Source organism: Chinchilla lanigera, unplaced genomic scaffold, assembly GCF_000276665.1.
Source record: "Chinchilla lanigera isolate Chin_1 unplaced genomic scaffold, ChiLan1.0 scaffold00004, whole genome shotgun sequence".
NCBI lineage: Eukaryota > Metazoa > Chordata > Mammalia > Rodentia > Chinchillidae > Chinchilla > Chinchilla lanigera.
This window is the reverse complement of record NW_004955405.1, coordinates 39,397,591-39,418,076: the sequence shown is the minus strand read 5'-3', so window position 1 is coordinate 39,418,076 and position 20,486 is coordinate 39,397,591. Positions and strand designations below refer to the sequence as shown.

The 20,486-nt window shown below is 49.8% G+C and overlaps 1 protein-coding gene across 1 annotated transcript in view; it reads left to right on the top strand.

Annotated features, from left to right (window-relative positions):
- Aldh1l2 (aldehyde dehydrogenase 1 family, member L2) overlaps positions 1-20,486 on the top strand; it is a 49,334-nt gene that overhangs the window by 19,206 nt on the left and 9,642 nt on the right. Inside the window, exons 5-19 of the mRNA XM_005374604.2 lie at positions 1,627-1,728; positions 1,917-2,006; positions 3,300-3,434; positions 4,180-4,305; positions 4,754-4,845; positions 7,037-7,184; positions 10,028-10,147; positions 10,705-10,832; positions 11,913-12,063; positions 15,331-15,401; positions 15,483-15,588; positions 17,163-17,250; positions 17,651-17,744; positions 18,990-19,089; positions 19,259-19,357. Coding sequence (XP_005374661.1) covers positions 1,627-1,728; positions 1,917-2,006; positions 3,300-3,434; positions 4,180-4,305; positions 4,754-4,845; positions 7,037-7,184; positions 10,028-10,147; positions 10,705-10,832; positions 11,913-12,063; positions 15,331-15,401; positions 15,483-15,588; positions 17,163-17,250; positions 17,651-17,744; positions 18,990-19,089; positions 19,259-19,357 — 1,650 coding nt within the window. The remainder of the gene's footprint in view (positions 1-1,626; positions 1,729-1,916; positions 2,007-3,299; positions 3,435-4,179; positions 4,306-4,753; positions 4,846-7,036; positions 7,185-10,027; positions 10,148-10,704; positions 10,833-11,912; positions 12,064-15,330; positions 15,402-15,482; positions 15,589-17,162; positions 17,251-17,650; positions 17,745-18,989; positions 19,090-19,258; positions 19,358-20,486) is intronic.

Genomic DNA, 20,486 nt, shown 5'->3' with positions numbered 1-20,486 from the left:
TGCGGGGGCTCCTGCCATGTATTCTTGGGCAGGTTGTTCATCAGCTATGAATCCTGAGAGAAAGAGATCTAAGGACGTGAGCTTACACAGCTCCCAGTGAAAGGACAGCCTCAACACACGGCAGACAGACACACAGCACAAACAGAGTGTAGGACACGTCCCGAAGGCTCCTGAGCCTGACCTTGTCCTGGAATTTATTCCTATCCATTTGTGCTTGCCCCACATAATGTTTGCAGGCCTCGTGTGGAGTCGGTGCACACACAAAACATCCTCATTCCTTTCCATCCCCTCCTCACCCTCCCCTCCCTCCACCTTTCCCACCCCCTTCCCTTTGAGAGAGGTCCATCCCCTACTTCCTATTATCTGTCTTTTATTTTGCTCTTTATTTGTATTTTGGCTTTCTCATATAACAGAAACCAGGAGATATTTAAATGAGTGTGTCTGATTTATTTCACTTAATGTTATGGTGGCAGGGTGCATCCATATTCTTACAAATGACTGAAGTCCATCCTTCTGTATGGCAGAGTAGTACTCCATTCGGTGTAAACACCACATTCTCTGTATCCATTGATCTGTGGATGGACACACAGGCTGCTTCCAAGATTTAACTACTATGAATTGTGCTGCTATAAACAAGTGTGCTCGGATCACTGTGATACGATGTCTTTGCCTCTTTCTAGAAGGCACCTAGAAGGGGAATAGCTGGGTCAGATGGAACTTCTAGTTTTAGTTTTTTGATGAACTTCCATACTGACTTCCACTTTAACCTTTTTTTCCAAGTGTCCTAAGCTAGAAAGCAAGTTGAACTAATCAAATACAGTAGCACACCACCTTCTAGAATCACCCCAATCAGCACAGTCACCCACAGCCGCTTGTGTTATGTTCATGCTTCTGAGATTTCCAGGGAACCGCCAAGGAGGGGCTGGTGTTGTTTCAGCCCAAGAGTCTTTCTGTGGGGGCTTGGCATGTGCTAAGCATGCGTTCTACCCCAGGCCGCACCTCTGCCCAACAAGGGGTCACTTGTGGGTGCAGGCAGTGGACAAACCCGAGTACAAGTCCTGCTTCTAACCCCCAAGGTATCTCTGTGATCTGGAGATACTCGCTTAGCTTTTCCTTAAACCACAGGTTTCTCATCTGTAAAACAGGAATAATAATATCCACCCTGCTGAATTTGTGTGATGTTTGCAAAGCACGTTTTTGTTTTTGTTTTTGAGACAGCATCTCCCTATGTAGTTCACGCTGGCCTTGAACTCACCACGTAGCCCAGGCTGGCCTCAGACTCACAGCAATAGTCCTGCCTCTGCCTCCCAAGTGCTGGGATTACTGGCATGTGCCACCACGCCTAGCCTCAAGGGATGTTTTACATAAAGTAGCTACCACTCTTTCTGTGCTTGGCACACAGATAGGTCTGACGAAATGACAGTTATCATCACAGACTGACTCTTCAGGCCACTGACAGCGAAACATTTAGACTCTCGATGATAACGAACAGCCTCCTGCAGTTCGTGTGCCGTAAGTTCTCCACCACTGCTGCAGGCAGACTGATGGGTAGTAATTCTGCCCAGCACAAGCAGCCCAGGCTGTGGGTGAGCTGCGCTGTGGCACAGGTCCTGTTCTTGGCTTTAGGTAGAAGCCGTGCAACTCATAGCGGATGGAAATGCTCCTCGTACCCCCCAGCCAGAAGAGGGGGCGACCTATGAAGGGATCCAGAGAAAGGCAGACGCTGAGGTATTTATGTCCACTCCGGAAGGCCTCTCCACACCCAGGGCCCTCTGCCTTCACGCAGTCCTGAGCTACCATTTCTGAGCCAGAAGCTCGGCACTTGGGCCAACCTGCCCAGGCCTCCCCTCTGCACCAGGGGACAGGAAGGTGACTGCGGCCGTGGGCACTCAGGGCCTGCGTTTGTACCACCCTAGATTCGCTGGGATCAGCCTGCCGAGGTTTTACATAACTGGATCCGAGGTCATGATAAAGTCCCCGGAGCCTGGGCGGAGATAAATGGACAGGTATGTCTTGGGGGCCGCATCCCCAGGTTATTACAAAGACAGGCCCTGGGTGGGGGTGCTGCAGCCCCTCTCCTCTTTACTCAGCACGGCTGGGACACGTGTTGGGAAGCTTACACCAGGCACAGCCTGGCACCAGCTCAGTGAATCAACCCAGACGGTGCCATGAAATCAACACCGGAATGGAGGGTACCTGAGTATGTGGGGAGGGTACCGGAGGAGCTGGCGGCATTGCTGGGACTTGCAAAAGAAGGAGCCAGGTGGAGAGAAGGAGGGAGCGGGTGTACAGCACTTCCTGTGAAGGGACTTTCAGGGGAGTCCAAGGACGTGAGGGCGCTGAGGCAGGAGATGGCGGTGGGGCCGGGCACAAGGCAGCTTCTGTCCTGAATCCTCTAGGGAGTTCCTGGCCTCCTCGCCCGGCAGGGTAGGGCCCCCTGTCCCCTGGCGCCAGCCACCTCAGCCCAGAGCGTTGCATGGGGAGGGGCCTCTGCACCCCAGCCCCCTGGACGGAAGCCAGGGCTCTGTGTTACTGTCTTCCACCACCAGACCCGTACAGGAGTCCTGGCACATAGTAGATACCAGTAAAATGTGTGCGCCACCAAGTGACCCCAGCGGGAAGTCCAGTGTAGCCACAAAGACTGTGACATCCGAAGCAGACGTTTCCATTAAAGCTCTAGCTCTGCCACAACTTTCTGGAACCTTAGGCAGGTGACCCAAACCTCAGGACGCCTTGTTTTCTCGCCATAAGGTAGGCGGGATAACCCTGGCTCTCTCTGGTGAAGATTAAAGGAGTTAATATGTGCTAAGGCCGCACGTACTATACTAACTGCTGCAGTCTGGTGAATGCCAGCCGGGGCCTGCGGAATTGCGATAATGAGCCAGCCGGGGCCGCCTGCTCTTGGCTGCAGCCTGGATCCAGTCTGGTTTTCATGAACTGACCCAAGAGCGCCCTGCCCGGCTCACCCCTTTACCAGTGGCACCCTGCACACCTCCCACCCGCTGAACCCTGCTTTTCAGATCACAGGGGCTTCTCACCTCATTCTCCTTTGTAAGAATTTGAATACGCAGTGAAGGTCTGCCTACGCACTGCCTGCGCGCAGGCGTTCTTGAACACCTCCGGCCACACCTTTGTAGGTCTCTGGCTTTGTGCCACCGCTGCAAGCCTCGCCCCGGGCGCGCGCACCGTGTTAGAGTTCATGATCACAGCGAGGTCGCGCCTCGGTGTCATGGTGGGTGACGACGTCAGCCTCGGTGTTTTCTCCAGGGTGATGTTTATTCCCCTGCGGTCTCTACCAGGTGGTGACTTTCTACGGCTCGTCCTTGCTGAGCAGCTCCGTGCCTCCCGGAGATGCCCTGGACATCAAAGGTGCGCGGCAGCCTGGGCTCGTCACCAAAAGCGGACTTGTTCTCTTCGGCAGTGACGGGAAGGCGGTGAGTATGCAACACGGTGCCCCAGGAAGGGACTCTTGGTCTCCAGGAACCCCGGCTGAAAGGGGTCGGCGTTCACAGGTCATCTGGCCTGGCCCCGGGGTGTGGGAGGCGCAGGTTACCTCTGCCCTTTTCCTCTCTGGCAATAGCTGCCTCTGCGTCCCCGCCGGTGCCGAGGTGACTCGGGATGGGCCCGGGGTCTGCTCTGATGCAGAAGGAGAGGGCGGAACTGCTCACCGCCCTGCTGGCTGGACGGCGCCACCTAGTGGCCCATCTCTGGAGGACTGGCTCTGGGCCTCAGCAGGGAAGTGTGTGGCACTGGGCAAACTGCTGCGTCTCAGTGAGCCTCCGCTTCTGCCCCAGTAAAACGTGTGATCACATCGGATGCCCCCAGGTTTCTGAGGTGAAGGAAGATGCCCTGGCCCCGCACACACTGCGGTGCCACCGAGCCACGGCGGGTGATGCTGGCGATGGAGACCTGGCTCGTCCCGGTGTCCTTTGTTAAAGCAGGTTCAGCCCGGATACCTGGGTCCCCCGCGGCCAGCGTCCGGACTCGACTTGCTCCTTGCTGCCGCTGTTACAGCACCATGTCAGGGCTTTCACACGGAACACCGAGTCCTTCTCTCCCTCCTCTTTGTATTTCTGAACACGGGGGCCTTTCTGCACCCTGGACAGGACCCCTCCTCCCCGCCTCGCTCTCGGGCTCCCCAACCCTCAGCTTTCACGCCCGCTTTGCTCTGCCTTGCAGCTGATGGTGAGAAATCTGCAGTTTGAAGACGGGAAAATGATTCCTGCCTCCCAGTACTTTTCGGCAGGCGAGGAGTCAGCAGTAGAACTCACAGCCGAGGAGCTGGAGGTGGCGGAGACCATCAAGGTGACCCGCGGGCCCTTCATCTCCCTCGCACCTGGGGAGACGAGCACATTCGTGATGGCATCGGTGCCCTCGGGTAGAGGGGAGGGAGCTCGGTTTCCTATTTTTGTGTAAGTTGCGGAGGGAAACGAGCTCCGAAGCGTCCGTGTGTGCACACCACGTGCCTGCGTAACCCAGAGCTGCTCGGCTGGGCTTGGGCCGGGGCCGGGGCGCTGGTCGGAGGTGGGCGCTGGCTGTCTTGTGCTCAGGGTCCTTGCACTCAGGCAGCCAGCAGGCAGGAGCGCAGCGTCACGGGCCGAGGTTTCCGGGGCCGGGGCAGGGCCCGTCGCCCCACTCACACCCACCGGCTGGGACGCGGCCAGGCCATGCCCAAGAGAGCCAGGCCTGGGTGTGGGAGCTCCAGCCACCCTTCCGAGGGCGCCTCCCTCACACGGGCCTCTCCTCCACACAGGTCATCTGGGCTGGAATTTTACGTAACGTCCGCGTCATCGAAGCCTCCACAGACTTCTTTAAATCCGGAGCAAGCTCAATGGACGTGGTGAGGTAAACCCGCCACCTACTCGGCCCGAGCCCTTCCTCGCGGACTCTGACTCGCTGGCAGCCCCAGTGCTGGAGGCCATCCCTACCCCACCTGTCCTCCGCTCACCTCTTTTCACCTTTGAGCGGGCCCACGGCCCCGCGCGTTTACAGCACCTGCCTCCTCCTCTCACGTTGCTCACCAGAGTGGCTGTCGAATCTCCTGTGGACCTGGACAACCAACCTTCCTCTCACCGCTGGCCGCTTGTAAACATTTGTCCTTCCATATAGTAGATGATTTTCCCCCAGTATGGAGCTGGGACTGAGAAGCTGGAGAGGAACTGTCCGGGTCTGATCCACGGGGGGCCTGTTGTGGATTACGCTTCCCCCCAGGCTGCTTTCCCCTGTCCTTCCAAGGACCCGGTAGATAGGTCTAGAATGAGAGTCATCAGGCTACTTGCACAAGTAGGAGCGATCGCCCTGTTGTGAGAATTTCCCGCAGGCCAGGGCTCCAGGATGAGTGGCCCTGAGAATATCCCTGTCCGCTCAGGCAAGGAATGCTCCAGGGTCCTACTACCCAGGGTCTTGAAGAAGTGTTTTTTCTTTGGATAATTTTTCCGGCATAAGGAGACCCCTGGGGGTGAACCAGGGGCTGTGAAATCCGTGAGGGTGGGTGGTAGCTCAGGGGCTCAGGATCCCTGGCCACAGAGCAGCCGTTCACAATGAAATGAGGAAAGATGAGCCTTCCCTTGACACAGCCCCAGCTCCTCTTATTTATTCATCTCTTCACTGGCGTAGTTAATAACATTTATTAAACGTCTCCTACATATCAAGACAGTTTTGGGAGTGGAGACACAGTTATGAACTAGACAAAGACCCTTTGCTCAGGGAAATTTTACTCTAGGAAGCAAAAATAATCATTTCAATAACATAGTATTATCAAGAAGCAAGTTTTCTGGCTCCTCAAATTATACATTCTTAGCCAGGCATGGTAGCAAATGCCTGTATACCCAGCACTCAGGAGGCTGAGGCAGAAGGATCGCTGAGAGTTTGAGGCTATCCTGGGCTCACAGTGAGTTCAAGGCCAACCCGAACCACTCCTGTCTCAAAAACATCAACGAAAAATCATGGATTTCTTAACAATGATTCACAAGTTCTCATAAACTTCTAGTTACCTAGTTATTAAAGCTATTATTAACACTTTTCTGTGATGAAGATACTTAGAGGAGCCAGGCGTGGTGGTGCAAGCTTGTAATCCCAGCATTTATGATGCTGAGGCGGGAGAATCCTTGTGAGTTCAAGGCCAGGCTGTGCTAAGTAGCAAGACCCTGCCTCAAAAAACCAGAAAGCAAAACAAAAGATACCCGCAGAAATTACTCACTTCCTGTTGAGCGATTTGCCAGCATAATCTGATACTGTTGTATTGATAACACCATTGAGTGTCATTTTTTTTGATAACTGAACCACCTCAGCTCTTGTAAAGAATAAGGGGACCAGCACTGTCGCCAGTACAGCATCACCCTTCAAGAAATGCCAGGTGACAGCTGTCCTTGACACAATAGCTGTGGAAATCCAAGGCTTGGGAAAGACTTCAAAACTTACCCCAACCTGCAGTGTGGCTCTAGCGAGCACCTACCTGGTACGCGTGGCTCACACAGCATGTCTTATTCTTGTGCACAGGAAGGGAAAATAGTCTCTGATACCCATTCCTCACCATAGTTGCAGTGAGTTGCTTCCCTTCTCTTTCCTTGAATTCATTTGAAAAGAAAGGAATTGACTTTATGTGCCCTTTGCTATCTTGCTTGTAATTCTTTTTGCCTTTCTTTTAGTTTAGTTTAGTTTGTTTGTTTTGTTTTTTTGAGACAGGGTCTCACTGTGCAGTTCAGGCTGGCCTTCGACTCACTGTGTAGCCCAGGCTGGCCTCAAACTCTTGGTGGTCCTCCTGCCTCAGCCTCCCGAGTGCTGGGATTACAGGCGTGCACCACCACGACAACCTTTTCTTTTAGTTTTAGCCAGGCCTAACTTTTTAAAAAGGAAATCTTTGTCCTTCAAGACAGGTTTGAGTTTCCTAACCCCCAGTCTCATCAAACTTGTGACTGCTGTTGTCCTGGACAATGTCCCAGGCTGCAGCCTGGCATGTGAACCCCATAGATGCTGGCAGCAGGGTCCCCGAAACCCTGTGAGAAATGACAGTAACACAAACTGGTTCCACTTGAAGGCTGGTGGAAGAGGTCAGACAGAAGTGCGGCGGCCTCCAGCTGCAGAACGAAGACGTCTACATGGCCCCCAAGCTTGAAGACTTCATCCAGAAGGTGGTGAGAAAGCTGCGAGGAGAGGACCAGGAGGCGGAGCTGGTCGTGGATTACGTAAGCCTCTGCTTGAGTGTTCAGCTCTACCGCAGCAGATTGTGTACCGTGAGGCGCTGTGTGTCTTTTATCCCTTTGCTTTACATCAGTCACCTTTTAAAAATAGCTCTGTTAGCCAGGCATGGTGGCACACACCTGTAATCCCAGCATTCAGGAGGCCGAGGTGGGAGGATCACTGGGAGTTTGAGGCCGGTGTAAGCTCAATAGTGGATTCAAGGCCAGCTTGAGCTACATAGTGAGCTCATTGCTCTCTGTATATATATGTAATATGGACACCGTAAGATCCACCCACTTAAAATGTACATCCCAGTGGTTTTAGGGCACTAGGAATTGTGCCACCATCACCACTAATTTTGGAGCTGTCACATGGGCCCCAAAAGAAAGACTGCACACACTGGCAATCGTTCCCCTCCCCCCCCCATTCTATAGAAACCTCTCATTTCCTTTCTGCCTCTAAGGACTTTTCCATTTAGCACAATGTGTTCAAGGTTTATCTACATTGCAGCATTGGGGCCGGGGAGATAGCTCAGCCGCACAGCGCCTGGCTGGCAAGCTTAAGGTCCTGAGTTCGATTCCTGGTACCAAACAAAACAAAACAAAATACACTGCAGCATGTATCATTACTTTATCCTTTTCACTGACCAAGTAATACTCCATCACATGGTATGCTAGTTTGTTTGTCTATTTACCAGTTAATGGGCATTTGGGTCATTTCTTCCTTTAGGCTGTTATGAAAAATGCTGCCATGAAATTCATGTACAAGTGTGTGCTTACACATGTGTGGTCCGTTACCTTGGGCAGATGCCTAAGGGTGGAACCAATGAGTTGTATGGTAACTGTTTGACTTCCAGAGGAGTTGCCGAACAGTTTGCCCAAGCCACTGTACACCTTCTGTCCCCCCAGCGGTGGGTGAGAGTCCCGCTCCCAGGACCTGCCAGCGCTGGCTGCTGTCTGTCTTTTCTCCTCAGCTGTCCAGGCTGGGAAGTTGTGTCTCACTGTGGTTTTACTCAGGCTCCCTGTCACAGGCTTCTTCCCGTGTGCTTCCCCGAATTTGCTCATTATCCGCAGGGAAAGGTCTCTTCCAGGCCTTTGTCCAATTTTAATTTTTTGGTACCGGGAATCGAACTCACGACCTCACACTTGCCAGGCAGGCACTGTGCTCCTGAGTCATATCCCCGCCCTTTGTCTGATTTTAAATCGGGGCTGTCTCTTTGCTGTTGCATTGTAAGAGTCCATGGTACATTTTGGGTCCTGGATCCTCAGCGATACAGAGCTGAGTATGTTTTTTGCCGCTCTGTGGATTCCTCTCCGCTTTCTCGGGAGTGTCCCTCTCTGGCGGCCGGTTTCCACTGGTGTCCTTTTGCTACCGCGCTTTCTACCCGCCTTCTCGGAGGCCTCTTCCGTTTCCTCTCCCTTCTTTACGTGCTATTCTGTGTTAGGCAGACACTGCCTAGCGTGGCCTTTTAATCCCTTCTTGCTTCTTTTACTATTTCTTTTAAGTGGTGGCCCTGAGGGTTACAATGAACATTTTCACCAAAAACAAGGTTTTCAGATTAATATCAGCAGGACAGAGAGGTCCTGCTGAGGTCCCCTGTCCCACACCCCTCCGAGGGGCAGTTCCTGTCATCCACACCCCATCTGCGGACACTCTGTCCCCCAGCACAGCCGTAATTACTGCTTTATACCCTGGTCTTTTATATCGGAGAGAAGGAAAGAGTTAAAAACAAAAATGTTTTTATGCCAACAGCTAAATTTGCCTGTGGTCACTTTTACCAGTGCTCTGAATCTTTTTGTGTGGGTTCAAGCTCCTAGCTCCTGTCCTTTCATTTCACCCTGAAGGGGTCTATTATGTTAATAACCCCTTAGTTACTGCGGGCTGATCAGGCCCACAATCTCCCAAGTGAGTGGACAGCGAAGGCTTAAATAAATGAGGCAGTTGAAATGACTTCAGGGCTCCAGGAGGGTTCAATCCTACTACAGACTTCAAGGTTCTCTGGGTTGACCAAGAATTCCCTGGGCAGCTGTATTTATTAGGTTTTCAAATAACGGAGGGGGATACTGAAGAAAATGCAGGAATCCAGGCAGGACTTGGGAAACCCATTACGAATTCTCCAAGTAATACTTATGTGAATTTAGGAGAACTATGCTATCTCCAGAAAGGCCTTCACTGCCGAGTGAGATGCCTGCAGCTGCCGTCTCCTCTAGTCAATGGGGGTTGGAGCCAAGGGTCCTCCGCTGCGACCTTGTCTTGTCCTTTGAGGCCTGGTGGCTTCACCCACCATTACAGTCTCCGTCAGGGGTCCTTGGAACAGCAGTGCATTTCTCGGTTTTGTTCACTTGGAGAACGATTTAATTTCTCCTTTATTTTTGAAGGCTATGTCTGCTGTAGGAAGCAGGTATTATTATTCCCATTTTATTGTTGAAAAACACAAGCTTCATAGAAAGCAACTGAGGACCTTCAATCCACTGCAAGCCAGGGGTAGCATGCAGGCCAGGCGACGCTGGCAGGGAGAGAGCTCCCTGCAGAGGAGCTGCAGGAGGATCCGGCTGCCCAGATTTAGGGAAGCACGGCTGCGCTCCAGGGCGCGGCCACCGGTTGGCGGGGTCTCCGCGTCTGGAAGCCCGGCGGTGCTGAGGACCAGGGAGGGCCTCCTGCCTCAGCGGCCCGCGGGCATCTCGAGGCCCCAGCCTCACCTGCGCTTGTCTCTTCCGAGCGGAGGGAGCTCGGAGGCACGGACCCCCCGCTCCTCTGCCTGGGCGAACCAGTGTCAGTGTTGCTGCCCGGGGGCCGGGCTGATGGGCGCGGGACCCGGTGGACTCGGTCCTTGTCTTCCCACCCCTAGGTGTCCAAGGAAGCCAACGGCATGACGGTGCAGATGCCGCATCAGTGCTTCATAAACGGGGCGTTCGTGGACGCGGACGACGGGAGGACCTACGGCACGGTGAACCCCGCGGACGGCTCTGTGAGTAGCCAGGGCCTCGGTCCGTGCGCAGGGTTCTGCAGCTGCCGCCCCGGCAGCCGTCCTCCTAGCAGGGTGCTGCGGTGATCGGACCACAGCCTCCGCGCGCGGCAGGGCGCCCCTCACAGAGCTCTGCGTGACAGCAAGTCTGCAGACTGCGAAACGCTGGCTCCGAGCTCGGCCTCCCCAGGCCCCAGGGGAAATCCAGGCCGCCCAGCTGCGTTTCTCCACAGCACACGCGGCAAAGCTAGTGCCCAGTTTCAGGTCAATGGTTTTCACCTTGAAGTTGCTTCTTCTTCTTGACGGCACTACTAAAATTCTTGGGATTTTATAATACTTTTTCCTAGCTAGGTGTGGTAGTGCATACCCATAATTCCAGCAGTCAGGAGGCTGAGACAGGAAGATTGTTGTGAGTTTGAGGCCAGCCAGGGTTACATAGTGAGACCCTATCTTAAAAAAACAAACAAAAAACACCCAAATCTTTTCCTATTAGTATATTAACCTTAAGACTCACAAGAATATGCCTCTTCCATGACCTATTTTTACTTACCCTGAAATAGACAATCTGCAGAGTAGCCTACGCTTCTTTGGCGGACGTGGATAAAGCAGTAGCAGCCGCAAAGGATGCCTTTGAGCACGGCGAATGGGGAAGAATGAACCCCAGAGAAAGAGGAAGATTGATGTACAGGTGTGTTTTTCAGAAAATCAAATCTGTTACCTTTGGATGCCGGCTGACGTCGGCAGGATTTGAGAGATCCTCGCACATCCCGCTAGGGCGTGCTGTGCGGCGGTGCGGCTGTGTTACCTGCGCCCTGAGAAATGGCGCGCAGCGAGGTCCCGGTGTTTATACTGTTGCTTGTGTCGATCTTTACAAGGATGTGGGCGGGGCCCCGGGGACCGCACAGAGCAGCCCAGACAAGGATGTCTCCTAAAGCACAGGGCCGGGCCGCTAAGCGGCAGCCGAGTATCTAATCTGAGTCAAAAGTCTCTTACAGCAGGCTCGGCCAGGAACGTGGCGACTAGGGGCTCGAGCCTGGCTGTAAAGAGTCCGGCGCAGCCGAAGAGCCAGTCACTGGGGGAAGGACACTGACCGGAGGGCTTGCAAGGCAGACTTGGGCTGCTTCACAGTCATTCCACACACCTGCACTCACCTGCCCTAGGAAACGGGCACCGGACAGGACTCCGCTGTGTGTTTGTAATGCCTGCCCTATATTTCTAGCTTGTCTTCGTCAGTTAGTTTTGCAAATACTTCTATCCCAGCTAGGTATGGTGGCACATGTGTGTAATGTCAGCACTTGGGAGGCTGAGACAGGAGGATCGCTGTGAGTCTGAGGCCAGCCTGGTCTACATAGCGAGCCCCTGTCTCATAAAAACAAAAGCATGTTCCTATACCAGCCAGAAACCCACAAGTGTTCTTGGGCCTCGAGGGCAGGGGTTGCACTCTGCATGGGTCTGTGTATTTATGAACTACCCGTACTCCCACTGCCCCCCACTGTTGATCCCTGTGGCTCAGTCCCAGGCTATGTCTAACACATGCACAAGATGAGTTCTGCCTGTGTCAGCGCCCTGTGCCTCTCCATCAGAGGCCCTGAGGGGGTCCTTTAGGAAGCCCTTGCTGAACCTCTGTCTTCCCCACCAGGCCAGCGCCACGGTGGAGACCTGGCCCGACTGTGCTCTGCTCTGCATTCTCAGTTGTAGGACGGTGCCTGTGTGCACGTAACAGGGCTCTGTCAGCATTTCCTGGATGAATTTCTTCTTGGCCATGCAGACTTGCAGACCTCCTGGAGGAGAACCAAGAGGAGCTGGCCACCATCGAAGCCCTGGACTCGGGGGCCGTCTACACCCTGGCGCTGAAGACCCACGTTGGGATGTCGGTGCAGACTTTCCGATACTTTGCCGGCTGGTGTGACAAAATCCAGGTGAGCGCAGCATCTGGGGCAAAGGGTAGCGTGGAGCAGGAACCGCACCAGATAGCTGTCTGTGAGGGTTTCTCACCTGCAGGATATGGTGGTCTGAGTCTGTTCCTACTGCAAACCAGAAAACCTGGGACTGGGTGATTTACGAAGAACAGAATGCATTGTCTCACAGTTCTGTAGACTGTGCCAGCCCGTCTCCAGGATTTAGCTCTTATGAACTGTGCTGCTATAAACCTCCGTGTGCATGGATCACTGTAATCGGATGTCTTTAACTCTTTCCAGAAGGGGAAAAACTTTCCTAGAAGGGAAATAACTGGGTCAAATGGAATTTCTACTTTTTTTTTCTTGAGGCATCCCCACACTGATTTCCAAAGTGGTTGTACTAGTTTACATTCCAACCAACAATGCAGAAAGGTCCCTTTTTCCTCACTGACATTTGTTATTATTGGATTTCTTGATGATGGCCATTCTTTCCGGGGTGAGATGGAATCTCAGTGTTGTTTTAGTTTGCCTTTGTCTAGTGACCAGCGATGTATTTATTTCTTCATGTATTTATTGGTCATTTGTATTTCTTCTGAGAATGTCTATTCACTTCACTGGGCCATTTTTTATTGGGTTTTTTATTTTGAGGAATCTAATCTTTTTTGAGTTCTTTATATATTCTAAATGTTAATCCCCTCTCTGAAGAATAGGTTGCAACCATTTTTCCCCCATTCTGTAGGTTGCCTGTTCACTCTGTTGGTTGTTTGCTTTGCTGTGCAGAAGCTTTTTAATGTGATGTGATTTCATTTGTTGATTCTTGGTATTACTTCTTATGCCATTGGGGATCTGTTCAGAAAACCCTTGCCTACACCTATGTTGTTAAGGGTTTTACCTATTATACCTTCCAGCAGATTACGTGTTCCTATTTTAACGTTTAGATCTTCAATCCATTTTGATTTTAGTTTAGTGCATGGTGAGAGATGCAAGTCTAGACTCAGTCTTCTGCATGTGAATATTCAGTTTTCCTAGCACCATTTATTAATGAGCCTGTCTTTCCTCCAGTGCATGTTTTTGGCCCCCTTTGTCAAAGATTAAATAGCTGTATGTGCCTGGGGTTGTTGCTGCTGCTTCTATTCTGTTCCATTGATCCTCATGGAGGCCCATTTGGGCCAATACTGTGCTGTTTTAATCACAGTGGCTTTATAATGTAGTTTTAAAGCTGGGATTGTGATGCCTCCTCCTTTACTCTTGTTGCCCAAGGTAGCTTTTGCTATTTTGGGTCTCTTCTGATTTCATGTGAATTTTATGATTGTTTCTATAGATCTGTGAGAAATGCTGTTGGCATTTTGATTGGAATTGTGTTAAATCTGTGCATCAGTTTTGGAAGTAGGGCATTTTTATTGTATTGATTCTGCCTGTCCAGGAGTAGAGGATATCTTTCCATTTCCTGATGCCCTCTTCAATTTTCTCTTTCAGAGTGATATATTTTTGTTGTAGAGGTCTTTTACTGCCTTGGTTAGGTTCATTCCTAAGTACTTCATTTTTCTTGATGCTCTGTTGAATGGTAATTGTTTTCCTAATTTCTTTCTCAATGAGTTCATTTTTAACATATAGGAATGCTATTGATTTTGGGGTTTATTTTTTATGCTGCTACATTGCTGAATTTGGTTATTAATTCTAGGAGTCTTTTGGTGGAGTTTTTTGGGTCTTGTACATAAAGGGTTATGCCATCTGCAAATAATGATATTCTGATTTCTTCCTTTCCTATATGCATTCCTTTTATTTCTTTCTTTTGCCTGATTTCTCTGGCTAATGTTTTAAGGACTGTATTGAATAGGAGAGGTGACAGTGGACACCCTTGTCTTATTTCTGACTTTAGAGGGGAAACTTTCAGTCTTTCTCTTTAATTTAATGTCATATTGGCAGTAGGTTGGTCTTGCAATGATTCTCCTGCCTCAGCCTCCCAAGTGCTGAGATTATAGGCATGCACCACCATGCCTGGCAGTAGGTTGGTCATAATTGACTTTTATCAAATTGACATAATGTCCTTCTATACCTATTTTCTTCAGGGCTTTTATCATGAAAGGATGTTGGATTTTGTCCAGGGCTTTTCTGCATCTATTGAGATGGTCATGTGATTTTTGTCCTTGCTTCTGTTTATGTGATGTATTATATTTATTAATGTGGATCTTTTGAACCATCCTTGCATCCCTGGGATGAAGCCTACTTGATCAGGTGTATAATCTTTTTAATGATTTACTACATTCTGTTTGCCAGTATCTTAGTGAAGATTTTTCCATCTGTGTTCATTAAAGTTCTCCTTTTTGGCTGGATTCTTGTCAAATTTTAGCATCATGATATTGCTGGCTTCCAAAAATGACTTTAGGAGTACTTCTTCCCTCCTGATTTCATTGAAGAGTTTGAAGAGAATTGGTGTTAGGTCTTCCCTGAAGTTCTTGCAGAATTTTCCAGTGAAACCACCAGGTCCTAGGGTTTTCATACTTGGTATTTTTTTTTTTTTTTTTTTTTTTTACTGTTTCAGTTTTATTATCTGTTATTGGATTTTTCAAGATTTTTAAGTCTTCTTGGTTCAGTTTTAGTAATATGTATATAAATTATATATATCTTGGAATCTCCATTTCTCCTGAGTTCTCCAGTATTTTAACCTACAGGTTTGGGAAGTAGCTGCTAATAATCTTCAGGAGCTCAGGGGTATCTGTTGTGACTTCTCCTTTTTCATCTCTAATTGCATGGATTTGTGTCTTTTCTTTCCTTTTATTGGTAGGATTGACTAAGGGTTTTTCTACTTTGTTTATTCTTTCAAAGAACCAGCTCTTCAATTCATCAATTCTCTATATTCTTTAAAAAAACATTTCATTGATTTCTGCTCTGATCTTTATAATTTCCTTTCTGTACAAGATCCGGATTTGCATTGTTCTTGTTTTTCTTTGGGCTTGCTTTGTTTTTCTCATGTAGGTGTTCACAGCTATAAACTTCCCTTGTAGGAATGCATTCATTGTGTCCCATAAGATCTGCTGTGTGTACTGTCATTATCATCCCATTCTAGGAACTCTTATATCTTCTCTAATTTCTTCTGTGACCTGTTGGTTATTCAAGAGTGTGTTGTTTAATTGCCATGCACTTACATAATTTCTGTGGTTTCCTTTGCCACTGATTTCTAGTTTCATTGCACTTTGATCTCATGATACGCATGGTAAAATTTTGATTCTTTTGCGTTTACTTCAGCATGCTTTGTTAGCCAGTATATTCAAATGTTTTATTCTCTAGGGGTCTACGATTCCCATCAACCAGGCCCGTCCAAATCGCAATCTGACCTTCACAAGGAAGGAGCCCATTGGGTAAGGCAGGCCGAGCCTGAGTGGGTGAGGCCTGTGGGGTGTGTTCCTGTGAGCCCGCTAAGGATGTGCATTTTCCCACAGTGTCTGTGCCATCATCATCCCCTGGAACTACCCACTTATGATGCTGGCCTGGAAGAGTGCCGCTTGCCTGGCGGCCGGCAACACCTTAGTGCTCAAGCCGGCGCAGGTAAGCCTCGGGGCAGGTGCAAACCTTCACGCGTTTAGGAGCAGACACATTTGTGAACAGTGCTTCTTTAAACAAAAACCAGATTGTGTGCTGGGTGTGGTTGTGCACATCTGTAATCCCAGCACTCAGAGGCTGAGGCAGGAGGATCAGCATGAGGTCAGTGCCCATTGAGAGAGAGAGAGAGAGAGAGAGAGAGAGAGAGAGAGAGGGAGAGAGAGAGATTGAGAAGAAAAAGCTCCTATTGTGGGAGGGCAAATAGTCTGAGCAGAAGGAATGATGGACTTAGAAATCACCATTTGGCAACTGTCGCTGTCATATGATTCAGGCAGGAGCCAACAGTGGTCACTAAAATAAGGGGTTTCCTGCAGTGGAAGACTGGCAGGGGTCTTCGCCAAATGACCAGAGGTAGCGGCCTCAGGTAACTGTTGCCAAAAGTGCCTCACCTGACTCTCGTCAGGAGGACCTGTCCGAGGAAGTCTGGGCAGATACACTGTGTGGACTAAGTGGCCTGTGTGCTTCCAAAGGGTCAGCGCAATGGGATCTAAAAGAAAACTCGGAAACACTCCACGGGCCGGGACCGAGGGCCTCACCGAACACATTGCACACATTGCGTGCGGTTTTGCTTTTGCAGTAAAAGACGCTGTTAGAACAACTGGTGAAGCTGAACTAAAGTCTGAAATTAGAGATTCTATCAGTTGTTACTTTCCTGGTTCTGAAAACCATACTGTGGTTACGTAAAAGAATTTCTTCGTTTTAGGAGAGGCATATAGAAGCATTTAGAGGCAAATAATGCATGCTACATATCTTACTCTTAAACAGTGCAGGGCATAGGAGTAGGGGATACATAAATGATAAAGGATAGGTGGTAGATAGGTGTCTTGATTACTTTACTCTCCTTGCTGGGACAAAATACCTGATGTCCAAAGTTAAGGAAGGAAGGGTTTATTTACCTCACAGCTTGTGTAGGTTTCAGTCCATACTCAGCTGGCTCCAAGGCAGAGTGGCACATGGCAGAGGGCAACAGTTCATGGCAGCAGATCACAGCAAAAGCAACAAGAGCAGAGTGGAGGAGCGGCTGCAAACAGCCTCTTTCCCTCCCTTACATTGTATGCAAACTGTCCGCCCCAGGGCAAGTGTAGCACTCACACTCAGAATCCCAGCACTGGATCATGGATCAATCACAAACTCTAGAAGCCCGCCCCATGACTGCATGAGGCTTTGGGAGGACATCTAGACACAAACCATAGCAACAGATAATAGATGAAAATAGAGGATGGGTAAATAGAAGCTGATAGGTAGGAGATGACAAATAGATGATGGGTAGGTGGTAGATGATACATATATACACAGGTACATAGACAAGGAAGAAAACGTAGTACGGCGTTGACACCTGGCAGGTCAGGGTGAGGGATATAAAAGGAATTTTGGTAACCTTGCTGCATGTCTGAAATTATGCCACAAGAAAAAAGACACAGTATGAAACAGTGGAAGGAGCTCTCCTTCAGGCCCCTGGGAAACTGGCTGCTGGTGTGAGGGAGGGCGGGGCGAGGAAGGTAAGCCTGTCTGCCCTGCAGGTCACACCCTTGACTGCTCTGAAGTTTGCCGAGCTGTCCGCCAAGGCCGGCTTCCCAAAGGGCGTCATCAACATCCTGCCCGGCTCAGGTGAGCCCGCAAGCGGCCAGGGATGCTGCAGGTGTGAGCGGCTGTCTCCCCGCTAGAGTCCCAGCCTAGATTACAGCTACAGGAAAGCTAAATCCCGCCTACCGAGCAAGAGGCACTGTGGCTCCCGGGCTCAGAATCGCGAGCACAGGGTGGGCACTGCCGAGGTGCTGCTGGGAAGCCAGGCTCCCTGCCAGCTGCCCGGGATGGTTTGCAAGTATTGGGGCCGGTCTGGGGCTGGGCTGGGAACTGCACGGCGGATGTTATTTCAGATTTTCATCAGCTTGTAATGAACACTGACAATGCAAAACTGGGACTGAAATGAAAGCTTACCTACTTCTTAGATTCAAACCGCCCTCACCATTAGACCTGAGTCCTTCCTATTTGACCTCTGACCTTCCAGGGGGTGTGGCAGGACAGCGCCTCTCTGAGCATCCTGACATCCGCAAACTGGGGTTCACCGGCTCCACTTGGATTGGGAAACAGATCATGAAAAGGTACTGGCTTCACTGTGTGAGTTTGCTGAAGATCTGCTGACCACATCTCTACTTTTGTTTAAACAGAGCTTTTGGAGTGAGAAAAACTGCATCAGCTATAGATGAGAAATCTACTTCTTCATGCTGGATATTAAAGTATATGAATGTAATAAAAGACTCTGCAAAGCTTTAAGGAGCACTCTTAATAAAACCAGAGCTATATTGAAATCCTACCTCCTATGGGTAGCTTTTGCGCTATCCAACACAAAATTTGTTTTGTGCTGAAGATGCAGCCCAAATTATTTTTGGAGCATAAGTAAGAAACTGAAATGATTTCTATCCTGTATATGACAGATCTGGGTTATTTATAAAATGAATTCTGAACCTGGGGACAGTGGCACATGCCTGTAATCCCGGCACTTGGAAGGCTGAGGCAGGAGGATTGCCACATGTTCAAGGTCAGTTTGGACTACATAGAAAGACCTTGTCTCAAAAAACGAAAGCAAAGCAAAACAAAAGAATCCTCAAGATATGTAATATTATGTATCTTGTTTTTTTTTAAGTTGCTAATGTTTAAGTGTTTTAAAAAGTTGCTAATATTTAAGTTTCCAAAATAGGATATTAAAATATGTCAGGGTAGTAGAACACTGTAGTCACAGTCATGAAAAATTCTAGACATCGAAAATTGTTCAAGTGATAAATTGAGAGAAAAATAAGGTCTAAAATTGTCTGTGCTGGGTGATCCCAACTACGCTAAACAAGGTGAAAGCCATGGTGGGTCACAGACCAGAAACAGGTGTATCAAAGTGGTGAAAGCGTTGGTCAGGGAGCCATGGGATGGAATTTTGTGATGTTTTTTTCCTTGTATCTACATTTCTGAGCATGTAAACAACACATATCTATAGCTTGCCATCCCTGCCTCTGGTTCTAGCGTCTGGTTAGAGACCAGATTTCCTTGGCAGGACCGCGATGGAGCTCAAATTCCTAAAGAACATCATTGCATCCAGACGCATCTCTAACCGTTCACCACAGAATTTTCAGAACCCTTTCTGTTATGGAGAGTGCGTACTGTCTACAAAGCACACGGAAAAGCACGGTGAATTGCGTGCACTCCTCGTCCGCCTTCAACAGAAATCGCGGTGCTCCTGCCCAGGTCTCATCCTTGGGTGCATTTCTTGATGCTTCCGAGGCTCGGATGCGTTTACTGTGCTGAGCGGCGGCTGGTCGGGAGGGGTAAAGGCTGCTTTCCCGTGTGTTTCCCTCCAGCTGCGCTGCCAGCAACCTGAAGAAGGTCTCCCTGGAGCTAGGCGGCAAGTCCCCGCTGATAATATTCCACGACTGCGAGCTCGACAAGGCCGTGCGCTTGGTGAGAGGAGGGCGCCCCACGCCCCAGTGTCTGCTTGAAAACCCGTGTCACCTCCTTTATTGGAGGTCTTAAAATGAGGCTTGGTTTTGTGTAGCCATAGCTAGGAATCATTTTCTTTTTAATAAGAGCTTCTGAACCCGAGTGACACCGTCTTCTCTCCCGCTGCCAGGGCATGGGCGCGGTCTTTTTCAACAAAGGCGAGAACTGCATCGCGGCCGGCCGGCTGTTTGTGGAGGAGTCCATCCACGACGAGTTCGTGATGAGAGTGGTGAGCCGTGTCTCCCGATCCGCTCTAACCCAGTGTAGGAGTGGCTTTGAAAGCTGCTCCTAACATTACGTGTGAATTCTTAGGTGTGGTGAGACTATTGGGGCATGTTTTTTAAAAAAATCAGTGCTGGCAGGGGTGTAGCTCAGTGTTAGAACTCGTGGCTTAGCACACACCCGTCTTTCCTCTTAGAAGTGGACTTAGTGTCACGGGGCTCCAGGGTTCTGCAGCCTGTTTCCAGGTTCTTGGTGTCCTGAATGAAGACTTGGGCGAGATGCATGAGAGGCACTGAGGCTTTCCATTTATTAAAGGTCAGAAAGGAACGAAGAGTGAGAGCGGGCCAGAGAGAGCTCACGGCGGCCACAGGGCTAACGGTGGCCATCTTTGGTGTCCCTCATTCTGCAGGCCAACATCAGATCCAGGCTCTGCTACCAAACCCTGCTTGATCTGAACATGGAAGATTTGTGAAAAGCACTTTCTGATTGGTCCCAGGTGCAGGGCTGGGGAACTGGGTCCCGAGTCTCTATGGTGATAGGTCGTGCACACTTACTCAGCCAGTTGGCTTTACCCCAATCTCCTGTCTCCTCAGCATCAGGAGATGCAGAAATAGACACAGGAAGCAAGCACAGGATGTGTGGCAATGACCACTGTTTGATACAGACTGTCCTTCACCAGAGCATTCTAGCAAGTCCTTGGCGTGGTCTACCAGGAGATGTTACCAAGGGCAGTGTCCCACCTTTGAGAAGGCGAAACAAAATGAGGAGGCTATTCTAGAAATGCTTCTGCCACGAAGAGTGCATGTATGCCACATTAATGAAAACTCCACAGCAGTAGTTGATTACTTTTGTGGGTTACCATTCAGGAGAACTTTACTATGTCATAGGGAGTTTATATTCTGTTAGCACAAAGCAGTGAGACATTGACCTTTCAAGGGTCTGGGGTTTCAGTGAGGTGTGCTGGCACACACCTGTAATTCCAGCACCCTGAATAGCTGAATTGGGAGGATCAAGATTCCACCACAGCCTGGGCAACTTAGCAAGACCTGTCTCAAAAAAAGAAAGAAAGAAAGGAGAGAGAAGGAGAGAGAGACAGAGAGAGAGAGAGAGAGAGAGAGAGAGAGAGAGAGAGAGAG